At 41.2% G+C, this 27,029-nt stretch overlaps 1 protein-coding gene across 8 annotated transcripts in view; it reads left to right on the plus strand.

Moving 5' to 3' along the window:
- The window catches only part of LOC134353612 (protein kinase C-binding protein NELL1-like), a 1,036,586-nt gene that overhangs the window by 633,883 nt on the left and 375,674 nt on the right, over positions 1-27,029 (plus strand). For 6 of the 8 annotated variants that reach the window (XM_063061731.1, XM_063061736.1, XM_063061735.1 and 3 more), the window contains one exon: positions 6,845-6,967. The exons of the other annotated variants lie outside the window; for them this stretch is intronic. In XM_063061731.1, coding sequence (XP_062917801.1) covers positions 6,845-6,967 — 123 coding nt within the window. The remainder of the gene's footprint in view (positions 1-6,844; positions 6,968-27,029) is intronic. 8 annotated transcript variants of the gene reach the window in all.

Below are 27,029 nucleotides of genomic sequence, written 5' to 3' on the forward strand. Positions count from 1 at the left end.
ACATTGCTAACAAAGACAGCATTCATGACTCATCCTGAATTGCCTTTTCGAAAAGGGTGCTGAGGTACTTTCTTGAACGTCTGCAGTCCTGCTGCTGCTGCTGCTGCTGATGATGATGATGATGCAGTCCCATGATGTTCTAAGATTCATAAGACCATAAGGTCATAAGACACAGGAGCAAAATTAGGCCATTTGGCCCATCAAGTCTGCTCTTCCTGAGATCACAAGACCATAAGACTTAGAGCAGAATTAGGCATTGATGTCTGTTGTACTAGTCCACCATGGCTGATTTATTAACCCACTCAATCACATTCTCTTGTCTTTTCCCTGTAACCTTTAACTCTCTTACTAATAATGTGCCTATCAAACTCCATGTTAAATATACCCGATGACTTGTCCTCGACAGTGGTCTGTGGCAATAAATTCCGCAGATTCACGGCCTTCTGGCTGAAGAAATTCCTCCTCATTTCTGGTCTAAAGGGACGTTCTTCTTTTCTGAGGCTGATTTGCTTTCACTTTTGGTATTCCTGCTGGCATTCAGCCCAGTGATGAGGAAATATTGGCAATATGACAATGGGAGACTAGAAGGGGAATTCTTAGGTGGTGATGCTGACATGCATCTACCGGCTGGAGTTCCTTGGAGGTGGAGGCTGTAGATAAGTAACTGCAGATAATACTCCTGTTGTCACCGTGTGTTGGTGGTGGAGAGGTGAGTGCTTAAAGTGGTTGAAGGAGAGTGAATCAATTTGTCCTGGATAGTGTCAGACTTCTTGTAGTTGCAAGCATTCAGACAAGTGGAGGGTATTCCATTACCCTCCTGATTGTGCCTTGCAGATGGTGGGAAATCATTAGGGTTTCAGGAATGAGTCATTCACAACTAGATACTCTGTATCAGACCAGCTCATGTAGCTATCATATCTGAGACAAGAACAGCTGAGTTTCTGATAATTGGCAATGGATCATTGATGATGGAGGTCTTAGTGATGCCCTAATCTCTAATAAACAAAGCCATTTAATTGGATCAGCAAATTTGTGGATCACGCAAAGATTGGGGTGTAGTGGACAGTGAGTAAGGATATCAGAGCTTGCAGTGGGATCTGGACAAGTTGGAAAAATGGGCTGAAATATAGCAGATAGAATTTAATACAGGCAAGTGTGAGGTGTTGCACTTCAGTAGGACCAACTACAGTAGGTCTTACACAGAGAACAGTAGGGCACCAAGGAGACTAGTAGAACGAAAGCATCTGGGAATACAGGTCCATAATTCATTGAAAGTAGTGACACAAGTAGATAGGCACTTTGGCCTTCATAAATCAAAGTATTGAGGGCAGGAGATGGAATGTTATGTTGAAGTTGTACAAGTCATTGGTGAGGGCTAATTTGGAGTATCATGTGCAGTTTTGGTCACCTACCTACAAGAAATATGTAAATAAGGTTAAAAGAGTGCAGAGAAAATTTACAACGATGTTGCTGGGACTGAAGGAACTGAGTAATAAGGAAAGATTGAATAGGATAGAACTTTGTTCCTTGGAACGTAGAAGATTGAGGGGAGAATTGATGGAGGTATACAAAATTATGAGGGGTATAGATAGGGTAAATGCAAGCAGGCTTTTCCCACTGAGGTTAGATGGGACTACAACTAGAAATCAAAAGTTCAAGGGGAACATAAGGGGAAACTTCTTCACTCAGAGGGCCGTGAGAATGTGGAATGATTTGCTAGCACAAGTGGTGCATGTGAGCTTGATTTCAACGTTTAAATGGAATTTGGTTTGGTGCATGGATGGCACGGTTATGGAGGGCTAGGCTCTGGGTGCAGGTTGATGGGACCAGACAGTGTAAATGGTTCTATATGGGCTAGATGGGCTGAAGGGCCTGCTTTTGTCCTGTACTTTACTTTGACTCTCTGTCTCTTAATGACAAGGCCCAGTATGCCCAATTGATCGACCTTTGGAACAAATTGGGTGCTATAGTAGCGTAGCTGTTAGCACGTGCTATTACGACTCGGGGCGTTCCAGAGTTTGGAGATAATTTCTGGCACTGTTCCAAAAGAAGTCACTGTAAGTCCCCTCCGCGGAATGTGTGGGTTTTCTCTGGGTGCTCCAGTTTCCTTCAACAGTTGAAACGCATATCAAGTAGGTTAATTGATCAATATAAACTATGCCTTGATTAGGTTGGGGTTAATTGGGGTTGTAGAGTGGCTGGGACAGTGTGACTCGAAGGGCCGTGAGGGTGTAGTCCATGCTGTTTCACTAAATAAAATGAATAAAATAAAATAAAGTTAATTTTTCAAAGTCAAGTTGCGTTTATGTTTTCAAAAATATTCCTGGACATTTTTCAAATCTGATAAGACGAAGTGAAAAATAAATGAGTTTTGACTGGCCATAAGCATTTGTCTTGAGAATATACTGAACAATTTCATGGCTACCTATCTGGCCATCTGGATGTGCTTCTAAACATGTAGCCAACTTGCTATGCTATAACATACTTGAGTCCATAATTGCATGTATTGAGGATGTGTTATTTCATTTACATTTTATAAGGAGGCTCGTTAAGTTTACTTCCACAGATATTTCATCCAACCACCTCAAATTTATTAAGATAGTCTTTATTCTTTCACCCTCATGTACTCATTTAACCTCCCTTTAAATGCATCTCAGTTGAGCCTTGTGGTAGAAGCACTTTTTGGACATAAACAAAACTATATCCAGGTCTAAGAAGTTAATAAAGTGCTGTATTACATTTTCAACTTCACAATTTCTCTATTAAATTTTATTAGTATGTGTTTCAAATAAAATTTAGGATTTCAAGAATAGTGATAGAATACTAGCTGTGGTAAGTCCTAATGGTTCCGTTGGTGAAATTATACATTTATTCAGTGGACTTATTAGAACAGCGTTTCTGATAGAGAATGCAAGTTTTGTATGCTCAAATATAGGAAACTTATACTTTGAATTCACTGGAATACGTAGCTGCAAGTTTCCTTTGATTACTGTGCACCATAGTAACGTAGCTGTCAGTTTGACACTATTACAGATTGGGCAGATCTGGCGTTCAGATTTCTATTCCAGCGCCATATGTAAGGAGTTTCTATGTGCTCCCTATTAACCGTATGGGTTTCCTCCTGTGCTCCGGATTTCTTCCGCAGTCCAAAGACGTACCAGTTAGTAGGTGGATTGCTGTGTGGTGTGCTGTGTGGAAGAGCCTGTCCGGTGCTCTATCTTTAAATAAAATAAAAGAAAAATACTAAGATGTGAAAAAAAGAGGTGTCATCTGTACTTACCTCCATTCATTTCATTCCAGTGATTTTAGGTTAATGACCAAATACTGTATTCTCCCCCCCAACATCTAGAGTTCCTCTTGTCCCATTTCCTTTCTTACACATGGACACACCCATGTAGGTACATACACAAACTCACATGCACACACACAAAGAAATGGATTGATTTAGATACCGGCATTCACTTACCACAACACTGAAGTTCTCCACAACTTATAGACCCAATTTCAAGAACTCTACAGCTCAGTTTAACTTATTTAGTTATTTATTAATTGCATGCATGATTTACCTTCTTTTGCACATTGGGTTGTTTGTCAGTCTTTGTTATAGCTCTTCATAAGTTCCATTGTATTTCTTTTTCCTGCAAATGCCTACAAGAAAACAAATCTCAAGGTATTGTATGGTGACATATACATACATTGATAAAAAATTTACTTTGAGCTTTTGAACTTTGAATATTTTGAAATTTCCCTTAATTTGATTACAGCACCCTGAAGGAGTGGGAACGTGATGAGGAATTTTAATCTTTGTTGTTGAGTTGTAAGATCACAAAAGTTGGTGGAACTGTTGAAGTATCTCAGCTTCTACAGTAGGCATAGTTATACAACTGGCATCTGGTGGAAGTCAAAGTTAATTTATTATCAAAGTACATATATGTCACATTCTCCAACCCTGAGATTCGTTATCTTGCGAGCATTCACGGTAAATACAAAGAGACAAAGTGGCATCAATGAAAAACTGCACACAACAAAGTCTGACAAACAACCAAATTGCAAAAGACAACAAAGAGTGCAAATCCAAAAAAAACAAAACAGTAGTAATAGATAACCAAGCAATAAATATCAAGAGCATGAGTTGTAGAGTCCTTGAAAGTGAGTCCGTAGGTTGTGAAATCAGATCAGCGTTGGGGTGCATAGCATTGATTGAAGTTATCCCCCCGGATCAAGATCCTGAATGTTGAGGGTTCATAACTATTCCTGAACCTGGTGGAATGGGATCTGGTGGTGAGGGTCCTGTACCTCCTTCCTGTGAAAACCAAAAGCAAAATTCCACAGGATTAAAAGCCTCCTGAAATGGATCATGCTGCCTATTTTTCTGAACAAAGTAATTAAGTTCTTAGCTTCATTAAACAGAAGTTTCCACATTTGTGCAGCTTTTTTTCGATGATCTGTGATGTCAAGAAGTCACGAGGGGGTTAAAATAGATGACTTGCACACACATCATTAGAATCTGTATCAATGTGCAAAATGTTGAGCAGAGACATCTCCCAAATTGGCCCAGCATATCATTGTAAGGATTCAGTGAAACATTGTAATTTGTTTCCTGTAAATGAAGGCCTTAATTAAGTTAGAGAAAAACAAATAAGACACTGCAGAAATTGTGCCCTTCCAGTTAAGATTTCTTGCTCGATTGCACTAAGAAATTGCTTAGGAAAAGCTTCTGACAGCAATGATCTAAGATCACAGCTACCCTCTGAATTATTGTATCCTGGAGCTGAACTCAGTCATGTTGTTGAGACAGTGTGTCTGCTCTATCAAATGAAATTGTGTAAAATATCAAAGCGAATGTTGGTGGGAAAAGAAAGCCAGGACCTTAAGTTTACCCTGGCAACCATTTATCATCCACTTCACCAGAGAAATGTATGAAGTGGAAGTCACTTCTCGGAAATCTTTATCATTGTATTTATCATGCCTTTGACATCTTGCCATTGGTTCAATATACACAATCTACAGAATATGCAATTATTTAGATAAACACACAAGGTTTTTTCTCAACATAAACTTTATTTACAGTATAATAAAAAATATTAAGAAGCATAAACAAGGCTTTTAAATCAGGGATGGTGAAAGAAGAGAACCATGTTTCCAATTCAGAATAGTATGTTGGGAACTGCTGTTTTAGCAGAGGCTGGGTTCTCTTGACCTTGTATAGCGACAAGTCAAAGATGCTTTGGTGGTTTGAAGCTCGTTCGTGAAAGCTGGTGCATCAGTGATGGAAGGAGTGAATATGTAAGGTGGAGTTTAGGGTACTTTAGCTAACTCCTTCAGTTACTGGAGCTCTACTTAAAGTGAGGATTCCATCATGGTTTTGACAGTAGTGTAGTTTGTTAACACAATTACTTTACAGTTTCCACTAATGAACATTGACTTCTCAAACTTCTGCTAATGCCCCACCTCCCCCTCGTATCCCATCCGTTATTTATTTATATATATATACACACATTCCTTTTCTCCCTCTGTCCCTCTCACTATACCCCTTGCCCATCCTCTGGGCTTCATCCTCCCCCTTTTCTTTCTCCCTGGGCCTCCTGTCCCATGATCCTCTCATATCCTTTTTGCCAATCAACTGTCCAGCTCTTGGCTCCATCCCTCCCCCTCCTGTCTTCTCCTATCATTTCGGATCTCCCCCTCCCCCTCCCACTTTCAAATCTCTGACTATCTCTTCCTTCAGTTAGTCCTGACGAAGGGTCTCGGCCTGAAACATCGACCGTACCTCTTCCTAGAGATGCTGCCTGGCCTGCGGCGTTCACCAGCAACCTTTATGTGTGTTGCTTTACAGCACCAGTGATCCCAAGATAGGGTTCAATTCTCACTGAGTTTGTCCCTTCTCCCTGTTACCATGTGAGTTTCCTCCGGGTCCCCTAGTCCCCTCCCACATTCCAAAGACATATGCTTAGGAGCTGTGAGCTGCAGACATGCTATGTTGGTGTCAGAACCTTGGTGACACTTGCGGGCTGCTCCTAGTGCAATCCTTGGACTGTGTTGCTTGTTGCATTTTACATTGAGAGCGTGCTGACAAGTTGCATCCCCACCCGGTATGGGAGCAGCTGAGCATCGGACCGGAAGTCCCTACAAAGGACAATGAGAACAGCTGAGAGGATCATAAGAATCTCCCGAGCATCTATCGGGGACATTTATCTGGAGCAATGTGTAGTATTATTAAGGATCCCAGCCATCCATCCAGCATCCTCTTTGACTTTCTGTCGTCAGGCTGGAGACTCCAAAGCATAAGGACAAGAATGGTGAGGATGGGAAACGGTTCCTTCCCTCAGGCTGTTAGGCTTCTGAACTCCCTGCTGCATCGCATTTGAAGTATCACTGGCTTAATCTGCTTTGTACATTTATACATTTATAAATATTTAATTTATGCACTTTGGTTTGTTATTTATGTGTGATTCATTTGTAGATTTTATCCTTGCTTTCATAAGTTATCGTGCTATGTGTACTACTGTGCTTTACACCCTGGCTTGGAGAAACGTCGTCTCATTTCTATAAACATTATATGGTTATAAACTTGTATATAGTTAAATGACAATAAATTTGACTTGATGTCCATCGGCACATTTTATTGTATATTTTGATGTACATATGACAAATAAAGCCGAAAGCTAAACTTACCTACTTTGTATTTGATGGTGAATCACTTGCTACAGATTACCAGGCTTCAGCAAACCAGCAGCACACAATGCGATCTTTCCCATTTGATTCCTCCTCCTTGGACTCCTGTTAATGTGACCTTCCGCGCTGTCATTCATGGCATTTGAGCAGAATCCTTTCTCTCCTGCAGAGCACGATGAATGTGGAAGTGGGCGCCACAACTGTGACGAGACAGCAATTTGCACTAACACTGTGGGAGGCCATCTGTGTACCTGCAAACCTGGCTATGTGGGCAATGGGACCATCTGCCGAGGTAGGTAGGGTTTGGAACCGAGAACATGTTAATTGTGAGCTCCTACAACAACGCTTTCAAATGCAGGTGAAGCAAGGACTGGTTGGCAGCAAAGTCCCTGCATCAGGATCATCACCTTTTCTTAAACACAAGAGATTCTGCAGATGCAGAACCTGGAGTAATGCACGCAAAATGCTAGGGAAACTCAGCAAGTCATACAGCATCAATTAAACCTTTCACAGGTACTGGCTAACTTGCTGAGTTCCTCCAGCATTTTGTGTGTGTTTATCAACTTTTCATTTGACTCATCTTTCTTTGCATTTTGTGCCAACTAGGCTGATACTTATACTAACTGCCACATCAAAGAAGTTCTGGTTGTTATCAGATTTTCATGACTTACAGCTGTTTTTGACCCGCATGGAAATGGTAGGCATTTTAAGGCCAGCTAGGCCATCAAGCCTGTCTCACATTGATGGTGTCAGCAATATCACTACAGCCCCAATGCCCTTGTCTTGCCATTTGCCAGATTTATTTCCTGTTGGAGGCATAAGAAGAGAAAGAAAACAACCCAAAAGACCAAAAATTCCTGATTTGATGCCAGACATCCCACCCTGTAAAAACTCATTTCAGGGAGGTAGCACCATCAATTTGCGGGAGACTTCCGGGAGAGGTGAGATATCTGCAATAGAGTAGCTCCTTAGCAGTTAGCCAGCTAGTTTAAATAACGTTAGCTATGCTAACGAATGAATAACACCTGTTAAACTCACCTCAACATGTCTTTTACAGTCTTAACCCACCATGGGCAATAGAAAAGTCACTGTTGCAAACAGTGCAGCGAGCAACACTGTCATTATTTTGACCTCTATTAGGCAGGGGTACACTTCAGGGTAGTCTGGGGTGACTTACGTTTCATATTTTCTTTTTTTTTGGAACACTCTCTCTCTCTCTCGCTCGTGGTCACTCTCTCTCGCTCTTGCTCTCGCTCTCGAGCGCTCTTTCATGGTCACTCACTCGTGCTCGCTCTCCCGCGCTTGCTTTCTGGCTCTCGCTCTCTCGCTTTCTCTCTCTCACTCTCACACTCTCACTCGCGCTCACTGTCTCGCGCTTGCTTTCTTGCTGTTGTGCTCACTCTCTCACTCTTTCTCGCGCGTTCTCTCACGCTCGCTCTCAAAAAAATCAATTTCCGGGACATTGTATACAATTTGCGGACATCAGGGAGCCACTATTAATATGCGGGAGACTCCTGGAACTTCCGGGAGAGGTGGGATGTCTGTAATGCAGCCTGTCCAGCAGATCACGTTAGCATTTCTCATGTTTGTCATTAACTGTATTTTGCATCCAGGCATCACATTCCTGCCTTCTGCCTTATGGTCAGTCAATTGCCACAGAAAGCTCAGTTAACTGGAAATGTGATATAATTGCATCTGATTCTCCCCCTTTGGAGTCCCGTTATTGTAGCATGTACAGTATTGCTGTCCGGGTCTCTCTGAAAGGCTTTGCAAATGACTTCCTGCACGTAGGTCAAACTGTCATGACATCTCTCGGGCTAAAAAAAACACCTGAGATCCAGGCAATTCCTACTTCTGATTGAAGTGCCTCAGTAATTTTGTCTGGAAATTGAGGCAGGTCATGATTTTAAACGATTTAATAACTAATAACAGAAGGAGGCAGTGGGAAACCACTTCTTGTGAAAATTTTTGACGAGAACAATCTTGGTTATGAGACCATGATCGCCTACGTCATAATGACACGACACATGATGACGATGATGAAGATGAATGACTTGCACCTTTAATGTAACAAATTACCACTAGATATTTGTCAATTTAGTTGCACATATTGACAAGGAATAAAATACTATGGCACTGGCATGGCACCAGAATATTGATCAGACATTTAGGCTTTAAGTGCAGGGTTTTGATTGGAACTTAACTGAAGTATTGTGTTCAGTTTTGATCACTGCATGTTCGGAACGACATACAAGCTGAGAGGAGTGCAATGTTGATTCAGTGGATTAATACCGAGACTTGAAGGATTAAGTTATGAGGACATGGTACACAACTTTGTTCATGGACCTGTGAGTTCAAAATTTTGAGTAGCAGAACTAAACAAGGTTTTCTGAAATGATAAAATAAAATCAATAAGATAAATGCAACAAAGTGATTTCCTCTGGAGAGGGAACTAGAGCCCGAATTTTAAACCAGATTTGAACCGTCCGGCAGAGAAGCATGAAGCAACACACAGACAAAATGCTAGAGAAAGTTTGCAGGTCATGCAGCATCCATGGAGGGGAATAACCAGTTGACGTTTCGGGCCAAGCTCCTTCAAGAGGCATTGTTTCACAGAAATAGTAGATCAAGAGGGGAAAGTAATTCTTCCTTCTAAAAAGCTTCATATCCTGCTGAATTGAAATGATCAAGGCTGCCTCCAATTATTTTTCCTTGGCAACACATTCAGAGGGAAGGAAATAAAATGGATGGTTGAAATGAGTTCCAGACCATGGGTGCAAATGCTTCAGGGAAAGAGTAGTTTGTATCTAATCCTGTGTTCTTGTACTGCAATGCAATTTCTTAAGTTTACATCACAATATATTAGCTTCATGAATATAAGAAAATAAATTATTAAAGGGAGCAATATTTTCCACTGTGATTATAAAAAATGCTTGAAGGGCAGATCGTGACAGAACATAGTGTGGTGAAAGTAAATCCTTAAACTCAAGAGATTCTGCAAATGAAATCTTGAGCATCACACAGAAAATGCTGGAGGAACTCAACAACTCAGGTAGCATCTGCGAAGGGGAATAAGTCCTGATGAAGGGTCTCGGCTTCCATCATTGATGAAGGCCATCCATTGTTTAGTCCCCTCCATGGATGCTGCCTGACTTCATTTTATGAAAGGAGAAGGTCTTTTTTTTAACCACCTACACACTTGCTCAAAAGCAATCTCTTCACTGTTGCCACATGTCAATCTCTTTAAGTACTTTATGCTGTTTTTACTTGCAGTTTATTTTTGAGGAAGGACACAGTTGCTGAACTTTGCAGGTGCTTTAAGTACATTATCTTTCTGCAGTCGCACTGATGAATGTGAGAACAATCCTTCCCATCGGGGCAAATGCAATTGAAAAACATTGTCAAGATACAATTAGAATTGAGGCCGGAGAGAGAAAAAAAATCCACAGCAGAACACGATGCTTCCTTATCAGAATGTTCTGTATTAGGTGCATATTCTGTGTGATATTGGTAATGAAAACAACATTGAATGTGTGGAAATACTGGAGTTGGTTAACCGTAAAGTGTTAGAAGTTTTAAGTGACAGTAGAACAGATGGAGTAGAAATTGCCGTCATTCAGATACATTGATTCTCAAGTTCATTAGTGATAAAGGCAGGTGTCAATGGCATTGTGTATGAATCTTCTGGCAAACAGTGACACAATAGGTATTTATGTGGATATGATGTCAGTTTTGCAAATAGTATTTTCATCATGTGGCACTGGATAGATAGAGACCTGGAGTAATTACATTCTGTGTGTCCGTCAGCATCAAGTCCAGGAGCTGTGAAATTCTGGACTTACCTTTGACAACTTAATTGAATTGATTGAATGAGTACTCAGATCAAGAACTTCCTCAAAATTGCTATTACTCTTTAAAACAAAAATTGTACTCATTCCATTTTGAGAGTTTGCTCTCACATGATAACGTTGCAGTGAAAACCTGGTAGAGCTACTGAGCAATGGAAACAATCACAACATCAAGTTTAAAATATGGTTGGAAAAGACCTTGGTGCTGTTGTGTGTAAAAATGTTGATCATTATAGTGGGAATAACTTCATGGAGGTAAAAATGGATAAAATAGATTGGATTCAGAAGTTGGTTGGCAAAGCACAATTTGAAGAATAGGAGGCCTTCAAAGAGAAGGTTTGTGTGTAGAGAACACATCTTTCCACAAAGTGATAAGAAAGGTTATTCAAAGCTATCAGCATAATAGAAGTTAAAATGAGACAGATGAAGGAGAGGTAGCAATTGTCAATGTTGTAATACAGTATGTATAAAAAAGAAACCAAGTACAGAAAATTTTTAAAAAGCAATCTGAAATTTTGGAATAAGGAATATTAAAGCATGCATAAGTGATTAACATAAATAAATTCTATCAGATTTATCGAAACACATACATGTTTGATAAGGATACTCAAAGCATGAAAAGGAGATCTTATTGAGGCAAAGGACATTAGATTAGATTAGATTATGAGGACACTCAGTCCTCGTTTATTGTCATTTAGAAATGCATGCATTAAAAAATGATACAATGTTCTTCCAGAAAGACACCGCAAGAAAAACACAGGACAAACCAAGACTAAAACTGACAAAACCACGTAATTATAACATATAGTTACAACAGTGCAAAGAAATACCATAATTTGATAAAGAGCAGAGCCTGAGCACAGTATAATAAAGTCTCAAAGTCCCGATAGACTCATCACCTCACGCAGGCGGCAGAAGGGGGGAGCTCTCCCTGCCATGAGCCTCCAAGAGCCGCCAACTTGCCGATGCAGCACCATTGGAAGCACCCGACCGCAGCGGACTCTGAGTCTGTCCGAAAACTTTGAGCCTCCGACCAGCCCCTCTGACACAGCCTCTCTGAGCACCATCCTCTGCCGAGCGCTTCGAACCCGCCCCGGCTGCCGAGCAACAAGCAAAGCCAAGGACTCGGGGCCTTCTCCAGAGATTCTGGACCACACAGTAGCAGCAGCGAAGCAGGCATTTCAGAAGTTTCACCAGATGTTCCTCCGTACTCTCACATCCGCCTCCATCAAGTCAGGATTGTGCACGGCACCCTACTTGACAAATAACAGACATCACCACCGGAGTGGCCGCTGCGAGCTGCATCGTGCCGCCATCTTCTCCTCCCATGCTTCATGTTCTCAAAGTTCAAAGTATATTTATAATCATAGTATGTATATTTTACCATATACTATCTTGAAATTCATTTCTGTGCTGGGATTTACAGGAAAAAAAGAAATGCAAATAAATTTATGAGAAAAGATGTACATAAACAGATAAAATCAACCAATGTGCAAATGGAGATAAATTGCGCAAATTTAAAGAGTCCTTGAAAGTAAATCTGTGGGTTGTAGAATTCAGAGTATTGGTGAATTAAGTTTCCACACTGATTCAGGAGCCTGATGATTGTTGGTTCTTAACTGTTCCTGAACTTGGTGGTGTTGTTCCCAAGCCTTCTGTATCTCCAGCCCATTGGTATTATCCAGAAGAGGACAAGGCCTGGGTGGTGGTGGTCTTTGATGATGGATGCTTCTTTCTTGGGGTAGCACTCCATGTAATTGAACTCAGTGCTGGAGAGTAGTTTGTTTGTGATGGACTGGGCTGTACACACCGTTCTGTAGTCTTTTCCATTCCTAGGCATTAGAACTTCCATACTAGGCTGTGATACAATTAGTTGAAGTTTTTGGTGACAAGCTGAATCTACGCAAACTTTTAAAAAGGTAGAGTTGCAAAGGATGGTCGGGTATTGAGAGCTATGGGCTGGTGCAGGTCGATGGGAGTAGGCAGCTTAAATGATTTGGCATGGACTAGACAGGGTAAGGGCCCCGTTTCTGTGCTGCAGTTCTCTATGGTTTCTATGACAGATCATCTGAATTGTTAACACCAAGGATTTTAAAAGCTATTTGCCCTTTTGACCTCTGATCCCCTAATGAGGACCGGCTGATGGACCTCTGACTTCTTCCTCCAGTAGCTGACAATCAGCTCGTTGGTCAGGCCAGATTATTCATAAAAGAGAGGGCAGAGCTGATAATGGAGAGAATGGAAAGATCACCTATCTGGTGATCAATGCAAAAGAGAGTTAACACTGCTTCCATTTAATGAGAAAGATCACAGGAACAAGGGATTTTTGCTGAAAGATTACACTGGAGAATTTAGAGTTATTCTTCTTTGACCAAAGAAGATTAATGGGAGATTTGATGTATGTACTGTACATATAAACGACTATGGCAACTAGACAAGGCAATTAGTGGGCAGGTGTCCCATGAGCAGAGGGTTTAAAGACATGTGGATACAGAATTAAGTGACAGGCAAGTGACATGGGGTCAATTATTGTTATACAGAGATTTATGATAGAGAACTTATTTGACCTGTAAGAATAGTGGGACTGAACTTTCTGTGTTTTTTTTTGTGAGTTCCACAAAATGCTCTGGGTCCTTATTGTGTTTAACAAGTTTGTGGGAGATTCAGCTTTGCAGATAGGCCATAGAGGGTTCAGGGTTTAAGGCCCGGTTGGGCAATATTTCAAAGGGAGGGAGTCTGCTTTACTAGGTCCATCGCAGAAGAATAATTACATGGATGTGTGTCTTTTACACTAGGCTCTTGTTCTGGGTGTCCCAAGAAGACCTGCTGCTGAAGGTTAGCCCAATGGTATCTTGGTCACTTCTCCCTAACAGACATTTATGATTCCTTCAGTTGGATTCAATACTGCTTCTGACAATTCCCTACCCCAAGACCACATCATCCTCAGTTGTCCTCAATATCACCTTGTACAATTCAACAGTATATGAACTCTCACAAAATGGTTGCCCGAATTTTAAGCTCCAGAAAGGTTTTCCAGCCTTGCTGTCTTTGGTAGCACATGCAAAATCCCGGGAGAACTCAACAGGTCATGATGAGTTCTTCCAGCATCTTGTGTGTGTTACAGTGGATTTCCAGCATTTGCTGAATCTCTAGTGTTTAAGACTTACTGTCTTTTGACTAGATTTAGATTAGTTTATTGTCATAGAAACCAGGGTGCAATGAACTTGCTTGCTTGTGTGTTGCTCACAGAGTAAACAATGAACATGGTAATGATAAATCACTGATATAATTACAGCAACAAGCTCAAAACAGCAGAATGTTGCAAAGATAGTTGTGCAGTCTGAAATAGTGTAAAAAGATATTCCTAAGTGCCAGTAACAGAATAACTAAAAGAGGTAGTATTGGTTTGGCATCTGCTCTGCATACGACTAGAAGAAACTCCACAGAGTTGTAGATGCAGCTCAGCATGTCATGAAAACCGACCTCCTTTCCAAGGACTGTCTATATTCCATGCTTCTTCAGTAAAGCAGCTAAAATCATCAAAGTCCCTGCCCATCCTGCACCTTCCCTCTTCTCCCTTCTTCCATCAGGCAAAAAAGCCCAAAAGCACATATCACCAGGCTCAGAGACAGCTTTGGACTTGGACTAATAAATAGTTCCCTAATACAATAAATTGGTATCTTGACATGGCAAACTTTCATTTTGCACCTTATTTTTTCCCTGCAATGCACTCTCTCTGTAGCTGTTACACTTTTTTCTGCATTGTTATTGTTTTACCTTGTTCTACCTCAATGCACTGTATATTGATCTGATCTGTATGAACGGTACGCATGACAAGCTTTTCACTGTACCAATTCCAATTTCAGTTCCATTTCCAATTAAATAACCGAGAATGTGGCAGTATCACTGGCAAAGGTATATGAAAGAGTGTCCTATCAGAAGTATGATTGCAGTGGGGAAGAAGCTGTTCTTGGAATTGGTTACCAAGGTGTTCAACCCTCACGATCCACTCCCTGAAGGTAGAAGAGAGAAAGGGAAACATAGAACACAGAAACGCTACAGCTCAATACAGGTCCTTCGACCCACAATGCTGTGCCAAATGTGGACTTACTTTAGAAATTACCTAGGTTTATCCATAGCCCTCTATTTTTCTGAGCTCCATGTACCTATCCAGGAGTCTCTTAAAAGACCCTATCGTATCCGCCTCCACCACCGTCGCCAGCAACCCATTCCACGCACTCAACCCTCTCTGCGTAAGTAAACAACAGTATTGCTAAGGGATCAAAATTTTGTTTTTTTTTGATATATTGATGGTTTGCAGTTGGACAGTCAAGGCTTTGTTTTAGAACTTGTACATGATCCAGAAGTGGAAGACCTAGTTAACAAGTAATAGGTTTCAATGGGACATACAGATCAGTGAAGTAGGCAGGCAGAGGAAATGAAATGCTGAAAAATACATTGTGAGGCATATTGGTGGCCAGACAGTGTAATTTTAAGGAGGGGGATTTGCAAGCAAATTAACCTTTGAAAGAGACAGCACAATTAACAATCTCATTAAAGTACCTTGTTTTATTAATAGAGTAAAAAAAATAGAAGAGGTTTCCCCGATGTTCATAAAATATTGATTGAGCCCTACACGGAGAGCAACACTGGGAATCATAGTATTTTGTTTTTAGGGAGAGTAACAAGCCTACTGAGAGATCAATACCAGGGCTGCGGACATCAGTTATACAGAGAGTCTGGGGAAGTTACGGCTGCTCTCCTCAGAGCAGGGAATGCTTAGTAGTGATTTAATAGAAGTGTTCAAAGCCACAAAAGAGGAAATAAAATAATTGTTCACATGGGGAGAAGTGTTGGCAGTCTGAGACAAATGGACCGGATGCAAACAGTAGGAACTTTTCATTACACGGTCCTTTAGTTTCAGTTAGAGTATAGTTATAGTTTATATGGTTTACAGTGCACTGCCTAAGAATATAAACACAAGAGATTCTGCAGATGCTGGTAATCCAGACTGACACACATAAAATCAGAATCAGGTTTAATATCACTGGCATATGTCATAAAATTTATTAACTTTACTGAATTCAATACATGATAAATATTGAAAAAACTGAATTACAGTAAGTATATTAAATAGTTAAATTAGAATAAAATATAAAAGAAGAGGTGAGGTGGTGTTCATGGGTTCGATGTCCATTTAGAGATCAGATAGCAGAGGGAAAAAAGCTGTCTATGAATTGCTGAGTGTGTGCCTTCAGGCTCTTTTGCCACCTTCTTGATGGTAACAATGCTGGAGGAAATGCAGGAGTTTGTCCAACATTTTGTGTGTGTTACTGCCTAAGAATATGGTGACTGCAATTCTGTAACTTCGAAGAGAAAATTACACAAAGGGAAAATAATATTAGACTATTATGGAAGATGGCAGTGCTTCATTACTAAATAGATAGCAGAGGCTTGATTGGCCAAGCGATAACTTTCGATGCTGTATGTTTCAAATGGGAAATTTCTTGGAAAGATGAATTGTGTGAAAGACCTATTATCAGAATTCAGTCATTGAAATCCCCTCAGTGAGAAGAGCAGAGCTTCTTCAAGATTAACTTCTGTGGAAATAGAAGTGAATTATGCATTAAAACAAAGCAAAATACTTATGACCTCATATCTCTCTCCACAGATGCAAAACGAACTACTGACGGCTTCCAAAATTTTTAACATATAAAGCTGTTAATCTTTGTAGTGATACCTAAAAATAAAGTTAGTGCTACTCTGATATGAGCATATTGCTGTCTGGTTATTTTTACAGAAGAACAGAAATGAGAAAGCACAAGGTTTAAAACTAAATTAAAGTTCTTAAAATTATAAATGACTTTGATCAGAGTCAAGCGAATGTTTCTGTTTCTGGTGAGAGTCTAAATCTAGTCTTAAACCATGAACACTACCTCACCTTTTCATTTGTGCTACAATTTTTAATTTAACTATTTAATTTAATATACATATGTAGATACTTACTGTAATTCATTTTTAAAAATTTTCTATATTTATGTATGCATTCGTGCAGCTCCTGCTAAGTTAACAAATTCCATGACATATGCCGGTGATATTAAACTTGATTCCGATTCTGATTCTAAATCTAAAATCTAAAATCACCAGTAAATTCAATGAAGTATTTAGGATTTATTTTAACCAGAAACTATTTATAGCACAGAGCATCAAGTTTTGGTGAACCAAATTGTATTTAAGAAGGGATTGAATAATTGGAGAGTATTTTAAAAAAATAGTACTTAGATTTATATTCATGACTTCAAGATGTCCCAAATTCCTTCATATCGCATACATTTGAAGTGAGGTTATTGGTGAACTGTCGGAAACTTGGTAGCTGCCTTTGTGCATACCAAGCTCCATGTACAGCAACACTTGAAAAATCTGTTTTTGATGATGTGTTATGAGGGAGCAATATTGATTAAGACATTTTTTTAAAAAGCCATGGTATCACTTATGGAGGAAAAAGAGCAGTTGTCATTTCTGGTCAAGAGACTTCATCTGGATCAGATGCATGGTCCCAACACAAAACGCTGACTGTCCATTTCCATCGATAAATGCTGCCGGACCTGTGGAGTTCCTGCAGCATCTTGTTTGTCACTCCAGATTCCAACATTTACTGTCTCCTGTGATCCATAGAATCACTTATGTCCATTGAGAGTGCATATACCCCAGTTTTCGATACATCCCAGCTGAAATATCAGCAGCATTGACAGCACAGTAGCCACATAGTACAGAGGTGGATAATAATAGGATGGGAGATGGGAGAGTGAACAAAGACTTTGTTTTAAAACATTCTACTATAAAGCATTTACTACACTACTGATACAAAGTGAGTAGTCATTGTGTGGTTTGTATGATCAGAAGGTCTACTGGCAAAAAATTAAGCAATCAAAAAAGGTAAAGATTAACTTTATTTGTCACATGTACATCGAAACATCAGAACATACAGTGAAATAGGTCAATTGTGTTGAATCAAATCAGCTAGGATTGTGCCGGGCAGCCTGTAAATGTTGCTGTGCTTCCGTAGCATAGCATGCCCATAACTAATTAACCCTCACAATGCATCTTTGAAATGTGGGAGGAAACCTGAGCACCTGGAGGAAGCCCGCAGTCACGGGGGAGAACACGCAGAGGTGGGATTGAACCCCGATCAGTGCCCGCAGGAGCTGTAAAGTGGTTTGCTAATCATTATGCTACCATGCCGCCCGAATATATCAATACAATGTGCATGAGGATTGGGTTGTGGAAGTGAGATGGTGCGTTGAGGAGGGGAAAGGCCACAAAAGGATGTGGCATGCATGCCGAAAGCTTTGAGGGGACAGTGTTGGTGAAGAAGGTTGTTCTTAAAGGCCAAAACTTTGCTCACCTTGCTATACGTAAGGAATACTAATGAAGGACAGGTCAGTGTGGGAATTGGAGTAGGATCTTAATTCTGTGCATTTGTGAGCTTGGGATGGTTCTGAATGGGTTTTATCTTTTAATCTGAGCCTCCCATAGCAAATGGAGTGACCAAATCAAAGTGTACAAAGAATAATATTGAACTCCGAATTTAAAAAAGAAGGGTGGTATTAGTTCAGAGGGTATTCAACAACCGGGTATCAGAAAGCAATATTCTTACCTGTGGTTCAATTTAGCAAAGTTTTGGTCTTTTTAAATACAGTGAAGTTTCTGATGGAATCAAAGGCTGTGAAACACAATTGTGATAATAAGATAAGACTGTTTCGGTTGCTTTGGATTTCATAAACTCTTCTGTATTCATTTATTTTCCTCACTACTACCATCAGGTAGGAGGTACAGGCGCCTTGGTTATTACTCTGCAACCATTAGGGTCCTGAACCAGCATGGATAACTTTGCACACCTCAGCTCTGAACTGATCCCATCACCTGCACACCCACTTTCAAAGACTCTACAGTTGATGCTCTCAGTATTATTTATTTTTATTTTGTTTTCACAGTCTGTCTTTTTTTGTACATTGGTTATTTGTCAGTCTTTGTTTATGTATAGTTTTTAATAAATTCTTTTGTATTTCTTTATTTTCCTGTGAATGCAAGAAAATGAATCTCAAGGTAGTATATGGTGACATATACATGTGCTTTGATAATAAATTTACTTTGACTTGGGATGTGTCGCTGACTCTTGAATACAGCCACGCTCATTTCAAGCAGATCTTTGCTTCAAAAAGGAACATACCGTAAATTCTGGTGTATAAGCCGAGAATTTGGCTGTAAATTTTGGTCCTAAAATTAGGGGGCTGACTTATACAGAGGGTGCCAACTTTGGAAAAATGAATCTACGGAAGACAGGTCGTATTTATTGGCTGTTTTTGAGTCAAATACAGAAGAAAGAACAAACGCTTATGAAATCTACACAAAAGAAGAGATCTACAAAACACACCTTCCTGACGAAGGGTCTCGGCCTGAAACGTCGACTGCACCTCTTCCTAGAGATGCTGCCTGGCCTGCTGCATTCACCAGCAACTTTTATGTGTGTTGCTTGAATTTCCAGCATCTGCAGAATTCCTGTTATCTACAAAACACATTCTGTTTCTCAACTTACTTGTACGCACTGTTGTCGTCAAACGTTGAGAGCTTGAAACTCTCACACTCTTCATTATCTGACTCTCCGAAAATCGCGTCCCATTCTTCGGCAGTCACCATATCATCCATCATAAGGATTGTCAATTTCTGCTTCGACATCGTCATGTGCAGCTTTACTGGCTGCCAAATCTCTATTGTCTTCCTCCCAAAGCAAATGATCTTCAGTGCCATCCAAAGCATTGCTGATGCTGCACTTCTTGAAGGCCTTCACAAAACACTTGTTCTTCATTTCCTCCCACGATTGCACTACCCACTCGCAAACTGTAGCTAGAGATGCGGCCCTCATATTTCCTGCTGGAGTGGATGACTGATTTCCAGACATCATCCATTCGTTCCGCTCTTGACACATGAATCCTTTGAATGGTTTGTTTAAACTCACATCTAGTGGCCGGAGCATGGACGTCAAACCACCGGGGATGACTGCAATGTCTGTATTTTCGGCTTTCAATGCTGCTTTTGTCTCACCTGACAAGTGCGCTTTGAACATGTCCCAGACAAGTCGCGACTTTTCCTTCCGGAAACCTTTGGGACATCGAGGCTGCACCTCTTTAACCCACTTCAAGCAACCCACTTCGTCCATCCAGCCGTGTTCTTGAACGTAAACAACAACACCCCACGGGAATTTTTGTTTCTTTGGGAATGTTTTCCTCTTAAAAACCACCATCGGTGGTAGTTTGGTCCCATCAGCTATACACGTTATAAAATGTAAAATGCAACAATAAAATGTTGCTTCTCGTGTCCAGTTGTTTTGACATGGATTGTTTTCTTCCCCCTTCTGATTGACAGTGCGGTTGCCAGCAAAATCAAAGAACATTGGTGTCTCATCCATGTCACCAATCAGTGAGAGCGGGTAAGAATGTGCCTTTTGATGCTTGATTACAAACGATTGGAAGGCGTAATCTTATTCTCAAGGTCGCTCGGCAACTTCTGAGCAATCTTTGTTTTTTGTCTCAACACAAGATCACGTCTGTTCATAAATCGGGTGCACCTACTTCGCGTAGCTTTGAAATTTTCGCTGACCTCACGGTGTTTTTCGACCCATTTCAATGCTTGAACTCGAATCATTTCTCTGGTAATAATTTATCCAGACGATCGCTGGTGATTCACCCACTCTAAAAATTTTTCTTCCAGTTCTGGCCACTGGCATGTTTTCCTGTGGTTTGCACATTTCGTCTTTGGCATTTCCCTCAGCGTGTCCTCTGCCTTTCTCCACTCTCTCACTTGCTTCTCGTTTATGCTAAACTTCTTAGCAGCTGCAGAATTATTTTTTCCTTGAGCAAAATCTACAACCTTCAGCTTGAAGCCAGCATCATATTTGCATTCATTTTAATCTTTTGTACATGGTGGCCGCAAGCTCAATACTGAGTATACGTACTGATCCTGCCACCTCGTGCTATGTTTTAACGAGATTACGATGGGCGCTAAATGGTTTCACGGGGGTTACATTTCAGAGGATTCTTTACCATTGGGAACCTAATCCAAGACTTCCCTCCCTGATTTATTTATTAAGAATTGGCTTATAACACTCCATAATGTGTAGGCCTATTTTCTTAGCAGGTACTGGTTCACAAAATTTCCAGGTTCCAGATCCGGCAAAGCTGAATACCGGCATGTGAGATCTTGTGATCTTTTCTGGTTAAATCAAAAACCTCTACAAAAGGGACCGGCTTATACAAAGGTAACATGAAAAAGTCACTTTTTTAACCTTGAAAATGGGGTGGGGGGGGGTCAGCTTATACTCCGGGTCGGCTTATACACTGGAATTTACGGTAATTGAAGTTAAGCTGGTCCAAAGTTTCCTGAATTGAATCTTATTGATACTCCAATCTTGACAAAAAAAGTTTCTTGGATGAAATCCTTCAAAGAAAGATTTGGACAATGGTAAAACAGAGACTCCCTCTGATTTCAAACTGGGCCATTCTCCATTACAGGTAATGAATTATTTCAGGGAATGATTTTCTTTAAATTTTCTATCATTTATAATTGTATTAATGGCAAGGTGACCAATATAAAATAATTGAAACCTACATTACAACCAACCTGCTTGTACTTGGGTAGATATAAATTGCATAGTGGCAAATGGAACGTAGTGATTAAGTGGTGAGTAGGAGGTGATAGAAATGATAGATTACAACTCTGAGAGAATAGGCTAGTATAAATAGAAATATGGAGGCTACAGAAATAGTTTGTGACTGGGTTCCATTGCCTGTCACTGGATCTCCAGCCCTTTATTGCACAGAGAAGGCAGAAGTACAGGGGGTGAAGGAAGAGTTCATGCATTCATTTAATGGCATTAATTTGTAGGCACAGCCTGTGTTTAGTTGTCTGGCTCTAATTGCAAAGGAGGTGGTGAGTTGCCATCTTGAACTGCTGCAATCCTTGAGCTGTGGTATGCGTACTCTGTCCTTTGTTCAAAAAGTTCAAAATTCAAAGTAAATGTAATTTCAAAGTTACTGTATACTACCTTGAGATTCATATTCTTGCAGGCATTTCAAAGTTCAAAGACAATTTATTATCAAAGTATGAATACCATATACAACCCTGACATTCATCATCTTTTCTTTTCTTTATTTATGGGAAAATAAAGAAGTATAATGGAACTTGATTTAAAAAAATACATAAACAAAGACTTACTAAAAGCCAATGTGCAAAAGAACACAAATTGTGCAAACAAATTATACTGAGAACATGAGTTTTTGAAGGTGTAGGTCATAGAATCAGTTGAAAGTTGTGATGAGTTAAGTAATTTGAACTGGTTCAGGTTCCTTGGGTAGTTGTAGGGTAATAACTGTTCCTGAACTTGTTGGCGCTGTACCGAAGGCTTCTGTATCTCTTACCCGTCGGTACGATCAAGAAGAGGACATGGGCTGGATGATGGGGATTCTGAATCAGAATCCGGTTCAGTATCAGCTGCATATGTCATGAAATTTGTTAACTTTGCGGCAGCAGTACAAGGGTACATGATAATGTAGAAAAATAACTGAATTATATATATATGTAAAATAGTTAAATTAAATGAGTAGCGCAAAAACAGAAATAATAAAAAATGTGGGGAGTTAGTGTTCGTGGGTTCAATGTGCATTCAAAAATCGGATGGCAGAGAGGGAGAAGCTGTTCCTAAATAATTGTGCGGGCACCTTCAGGCATCTGTACCTCCTTCCTTGAATATTGACTTCTCTAACTTCCGTTAATGCCCCACCTCCCCTTCATACCCCATCCGTTATTTATTTATTTTCTTATTATTAATTTTTTTTTTCTCTCTCCTTTTTCTCCCTCTGTCCCTCTCACTATACTCCTTGCCCATCCTCTTGGCTTCCCCCACTTCCCCTTTCCTTCTCCCTGGGCCTCCTGTCCCATGATCCTCTCATATCCCTTTTGCCAATCACCTGTCCAGCTCTTGGCTTCATCCCTCCCCATCCTGTCTTCTCCTATCATTTCGGATCTCGCCCTCCCCTTCCCACTTTCAACTCTCTTACTATCCCTTCTTTCAGTTAGTCCTGACGAAGGGTCTCGGCCTGAAACGTCGACTGTACCTCTTCCTAGAGATGCTGCCTGACCTGCTGCGTTCACCAGCAATTTTTATGTGTGTTGCTTGAAATTCCGGCATCTGCAGATTTCCTTGTGTTTGTGTACCTCCTTTCTGATGGTAACAATGAGAAAAAGGCATGTCCTGGGAGGGTGGGGATTCTCTTAATGACGGACACCACCTGTTGCGGTACTGCTCCTTAGACACTATGGAGGCTCATGCCCATGATGGAGCTGATTAATTTTACAATCCTCTGCGGCTACTTTGAGCCAGAGCAGTAGTCTTTCTCCCCTCATGCCAGACGGTGATGCAGGTTTGTGGATTCCAGGGAAAGGCTTCCATGATTTGACACATTGACAGTGAAGGAATGGCAATTTACAATATTTCCAAGTCAGGATTGCATGCGGCTTGAGAGGCAAATTTCAGTGGATGTTGTCGCCGTGCCTTTGCTGTCCTCGTGCTTCGAACTGGAAGAGGACATGGGTTTGGAAGGTGCTATCAAAGGAGAGTTGGTGGGTTGCCGCAGTACTGTTGCTACAAAGGGCCACCGGGGGAGTGAATGAATGATTGTGCCTGTCAAGCAAGCTGTTTGGTGTCAAGCGAATACATTTGTCTGGATGAGAACAGCTCCAGCACCAACAGCAAGCAATATGTATGAGCAGTGGGCTTTAGGAGTAAAATTCAGTGAAAATTAAGAGGCAGATTTTAGAGTCTGCTGCAGCCCATTCATCTGCACCCAGTCCTCATACCACAGGCATTCACTCCCTCCACCTCGACACACCATGCTGGCAGTGTGCATCATGGCACTAAGTAATACTGGAGCTATTTTGCCAAGGTTTCTTTGATAACACCCTGCAAACCCTATCCACCACAAAAGGCAGCAGTTACCTGTGAACACCACTACCTATTCATTCTTCTCCAATTCATCACAGGATTGTTTAATGTCATGTCCAGTACACAAGTGTAAAGGAGGATGAAATAATTGTTACTCTGGATCCAACGCAACACACAAAAAACACAATAAAATAAAGAACACAATAATAAGTAAAAACACAATAAATATGAATATATAAGGGAGCTTATATGTAGATAGATCAATTGTACGTACATAAATTGAGGCTTGGTACAGGAGTATCTGTACATACAGTACAGTGACTCCGACAGGAATTGATAAAATCATGGTGGTGTTCGATGTGGTGGGGTGGGTTAGTGGGTGGAGGTATTGATCAGCCTTACTGCTTGGGGAAACTAACTGTTTTTCAGACTGGTTGTCCTGGTGTGAATGCTGCTTAGCCTCACGCCAGAGGGGAGTGGGACAAACAGTCCATGAGCAGAGTGAGTGGAATCCTTCATGATATTGCTGGCCTTTTACGGGCACCTTTCTGTATAATCTGTCCTTGATGGTGGGTAGGCTGGTGCCCATGATGTGCTGGCAGTTTTGACTACCTGTTGTAGAGCCCTCCTGTCAGCCGCAGTGTGGTTACCAGACCGCGTGTCAAAATGCTCCCTACTGCGCATCTGTAGAAGGTCGCAAGTATTGATGCGCATAGTCCAGATCTCTTCAGCCTCTTCAGAAAGTGGAGGTGTTAGTGAGCTTTCTTAATTGTGTAGGATGAGCTCTGTTGACCATGAGAGGTTGTGCGAGATGTGCACTGCCAGGAATTTGAAACTTGCAGTTGCTGCTGCTCTGCCGAAAATGTAAAGAAGGGTGTGAGTTCTCCTGAAGTTGATAACATTGAATTGAATTGACTTTATTTCTTACATCCTTCACATACATGAGGAGTAAAAATCTTTATGTTACGTCTCTGTCTAAATGTGCAACCTGCAATCATAGTAATTTATAATAATTTATAAATAATTTATAGAACAGTCAATGTAACATAGAAGTACACTCAAATCAGTGTGAGTTAAACAGTCTGATGGCCTCGTGGAAGAAGCTGTCCCAGAGTCTGTTGGTCCTGGCTTCTATGCTGCGATACCCTTTCCCGGATGGTAGCAGCTGGAATAAATTGTGGTTGGGGTGACTCGGGTCCCCAATGATCCTACAGGCTCTTTTTACACACCTGTCTTTGTAAAAGATCCTGAATCATGGGAAATTCACAACTACAGATGTGCTGGGCTGTCCGCACCACTTTCTGCAGAGTCCTTCGATTAAGGGGATACAGTTGCCATAACAGGCAGTGATGCAGCCAGTCAGGATGCTCTCAATTGTGACCCTGTAGTAAGTTCTTCGGATTTGGGGGCCCATACCAAACTTCCTCAACCATCTGAGGTGAAAGAGATGCTGTTGTGCTTTTTTCACCACACAGCTGGTACGTACAGATCATGTGAGGTCCTCAGTGATGTGTATGCTGAGGAACTTAAAGCTGTTTACTCTCTCAGCCCCAGATCCATTGATGTCAATAGGGGTTAGCCCATCTCCATTCCTCCTATAATCCACAACCAGCTCCTTTGTTTCTGCAACATTGAGGGAGAGGTTATTTTCGTGACACCACTGTGTCAGAGAGATGACTTTTTCCCTGTAGGCCACCTCATTGCTGTTGTCTTATTGACATTGCAGAAGATGTTATTTGTCTCGCCTCAGTCCTTGAGCTACTGTCCTGACTTGGAAATATATTCAGATTCAAATTCAGATACATTCATTTATCACATGTACAGTGAAATGCATCACCTGTGAATGAGCAACACAACCTAAGGATGTGTTGGGGCCAATCCACAAGGGTTGCTGTACATTCTGATGGCAACATAGCATCCTCGCAATGTTTAGCTACACAGAACACAACAAGCAACAAAACAACAACAGCAAAACAAGCCCCTTTCCTCCATCCCACCTTCCATCCCACCCACCAATGCACCAACGCAAACAGGCCTAGGACAGGCCTCTGGGCCTCCTCTGGAGTGGTGGACAATGGGCCTCCAAATTCCCCTGTGGACCTAGGACTTCGGCCATCGGGCTTTGACTCCTGGACTTCTGCTCAACCTTCGCACTTCAATTTTTGGCACTGACTCCAGAACCTGTTGATGAGCCTCCCAATGTCAGGCCTCAAACTCTGGACTCACCAACTCGCTGACCTCAGGGATCACTGGCCCTCATGCCCCAGCTTGCAAGAATATCCAATCCCAGCTGCTGATCAAGTGACCATCAGCCCTCGTCCTTGTTGGTCCTCTCATCCACAGCGTTTGCCAGCCTGACATCCACAGTTGTCCTTTGTCCATGTCCACGTCACTGGCCTTCAAGTGCGAAGTAGAGGCATAGAGGCTGATCTGTAATTCCCCCTCATCCATGTCCCTAAATCCCAGACTGATCCTTAACACCCCTCTCTATCCCTAAAACCATTCCTACAACTTTTAAAAAGAGAGCCACGACCTCGATGGGGATCACAGCTCAGCACCATCTTGACCAGAATTGCTCCTTCATTATTGTTTGTTCAGAGTCTGGGAATTCCTTCAACAGCATCAAGGCAACGCTTACAGCAACAGTTCAAAGAATTTGCTCATGACCACCCTAAGGGCAATTACAGACAGGCAACGAAGGCTGAAATTGCCAAGAAACCCTTTTGTTCAATGAGTAAGTGAAGATAAAACTGAAATACAGTATATTTTCAAAGGGATTCAGCCAAATAGAAGAGAGAAGCAAATCCAGTCACTATGAAGTCTGGTTAAAGAAAAGCACAGGATAATGTTAAGGGTATGGATTGTCCTGCTAGCCATATTTATTGGGGACAGCTGAGCATGTTCTCTCCAGTTCCCAGCACCCTAGTCCTGATACAGGGTCTCAACCTGAAATGTTGCCTATCTCTTTGCCTGCACAGACCCTGCCTGATCCATTGAGATCCTCCAGCAGTTTGTTTATTGCAGACAATAACATTACTTGCATTGTCAATTGTCACAAAGTCCTTCCGAAATAAATATCCTAGCCTGCAATCTGCTGTTCCTGAATCAGTAATTGTTATGGGCTCCCCATTTTTCCCTGCTTGGCATTGACAAAGTTTGAAACTGCATGGAGTTTTTAGCTTCTGGTGACAATTGGAACTATGTTTCCCCAAGTAATTTCCCTAGTAATTCTCCAGCGAAACTCTGGGTTGCAACTGTTGTTTTGTGGATTTAATATCTTTTCCACACAAAAAAGCATCACTGGAGGGCATCACACAAGATTTAGTAACAGGCATAAATAGTTTTGTGCAGAGATTTTCTGTAATCAAACAAATTGCTGAAGATCTGCACACACATCCACACTCAGATTGGAGGAATAACACCATATATTCTGTCTGGGTAACCTCCAGCCTGATGGCATGAACATTGACTTCTCTAACTTCCGCTAATGCCCCACCTCCCCCTCGTAC

Source organism: Mobula hypostoma, chromosome 11 (genome assembly GCF_963921235.1).
Source record: "Mobula hypostoma chromosome 11, sMobHyp1.1, whole genome shotgun sequence".
Taxonomy (NCBI): Eukaryota; Metazoa; Chordata; class Chondrichthyes; order Myliobatiformes; family Myliobatidae; genus Mobula; species Mobula hypostoma.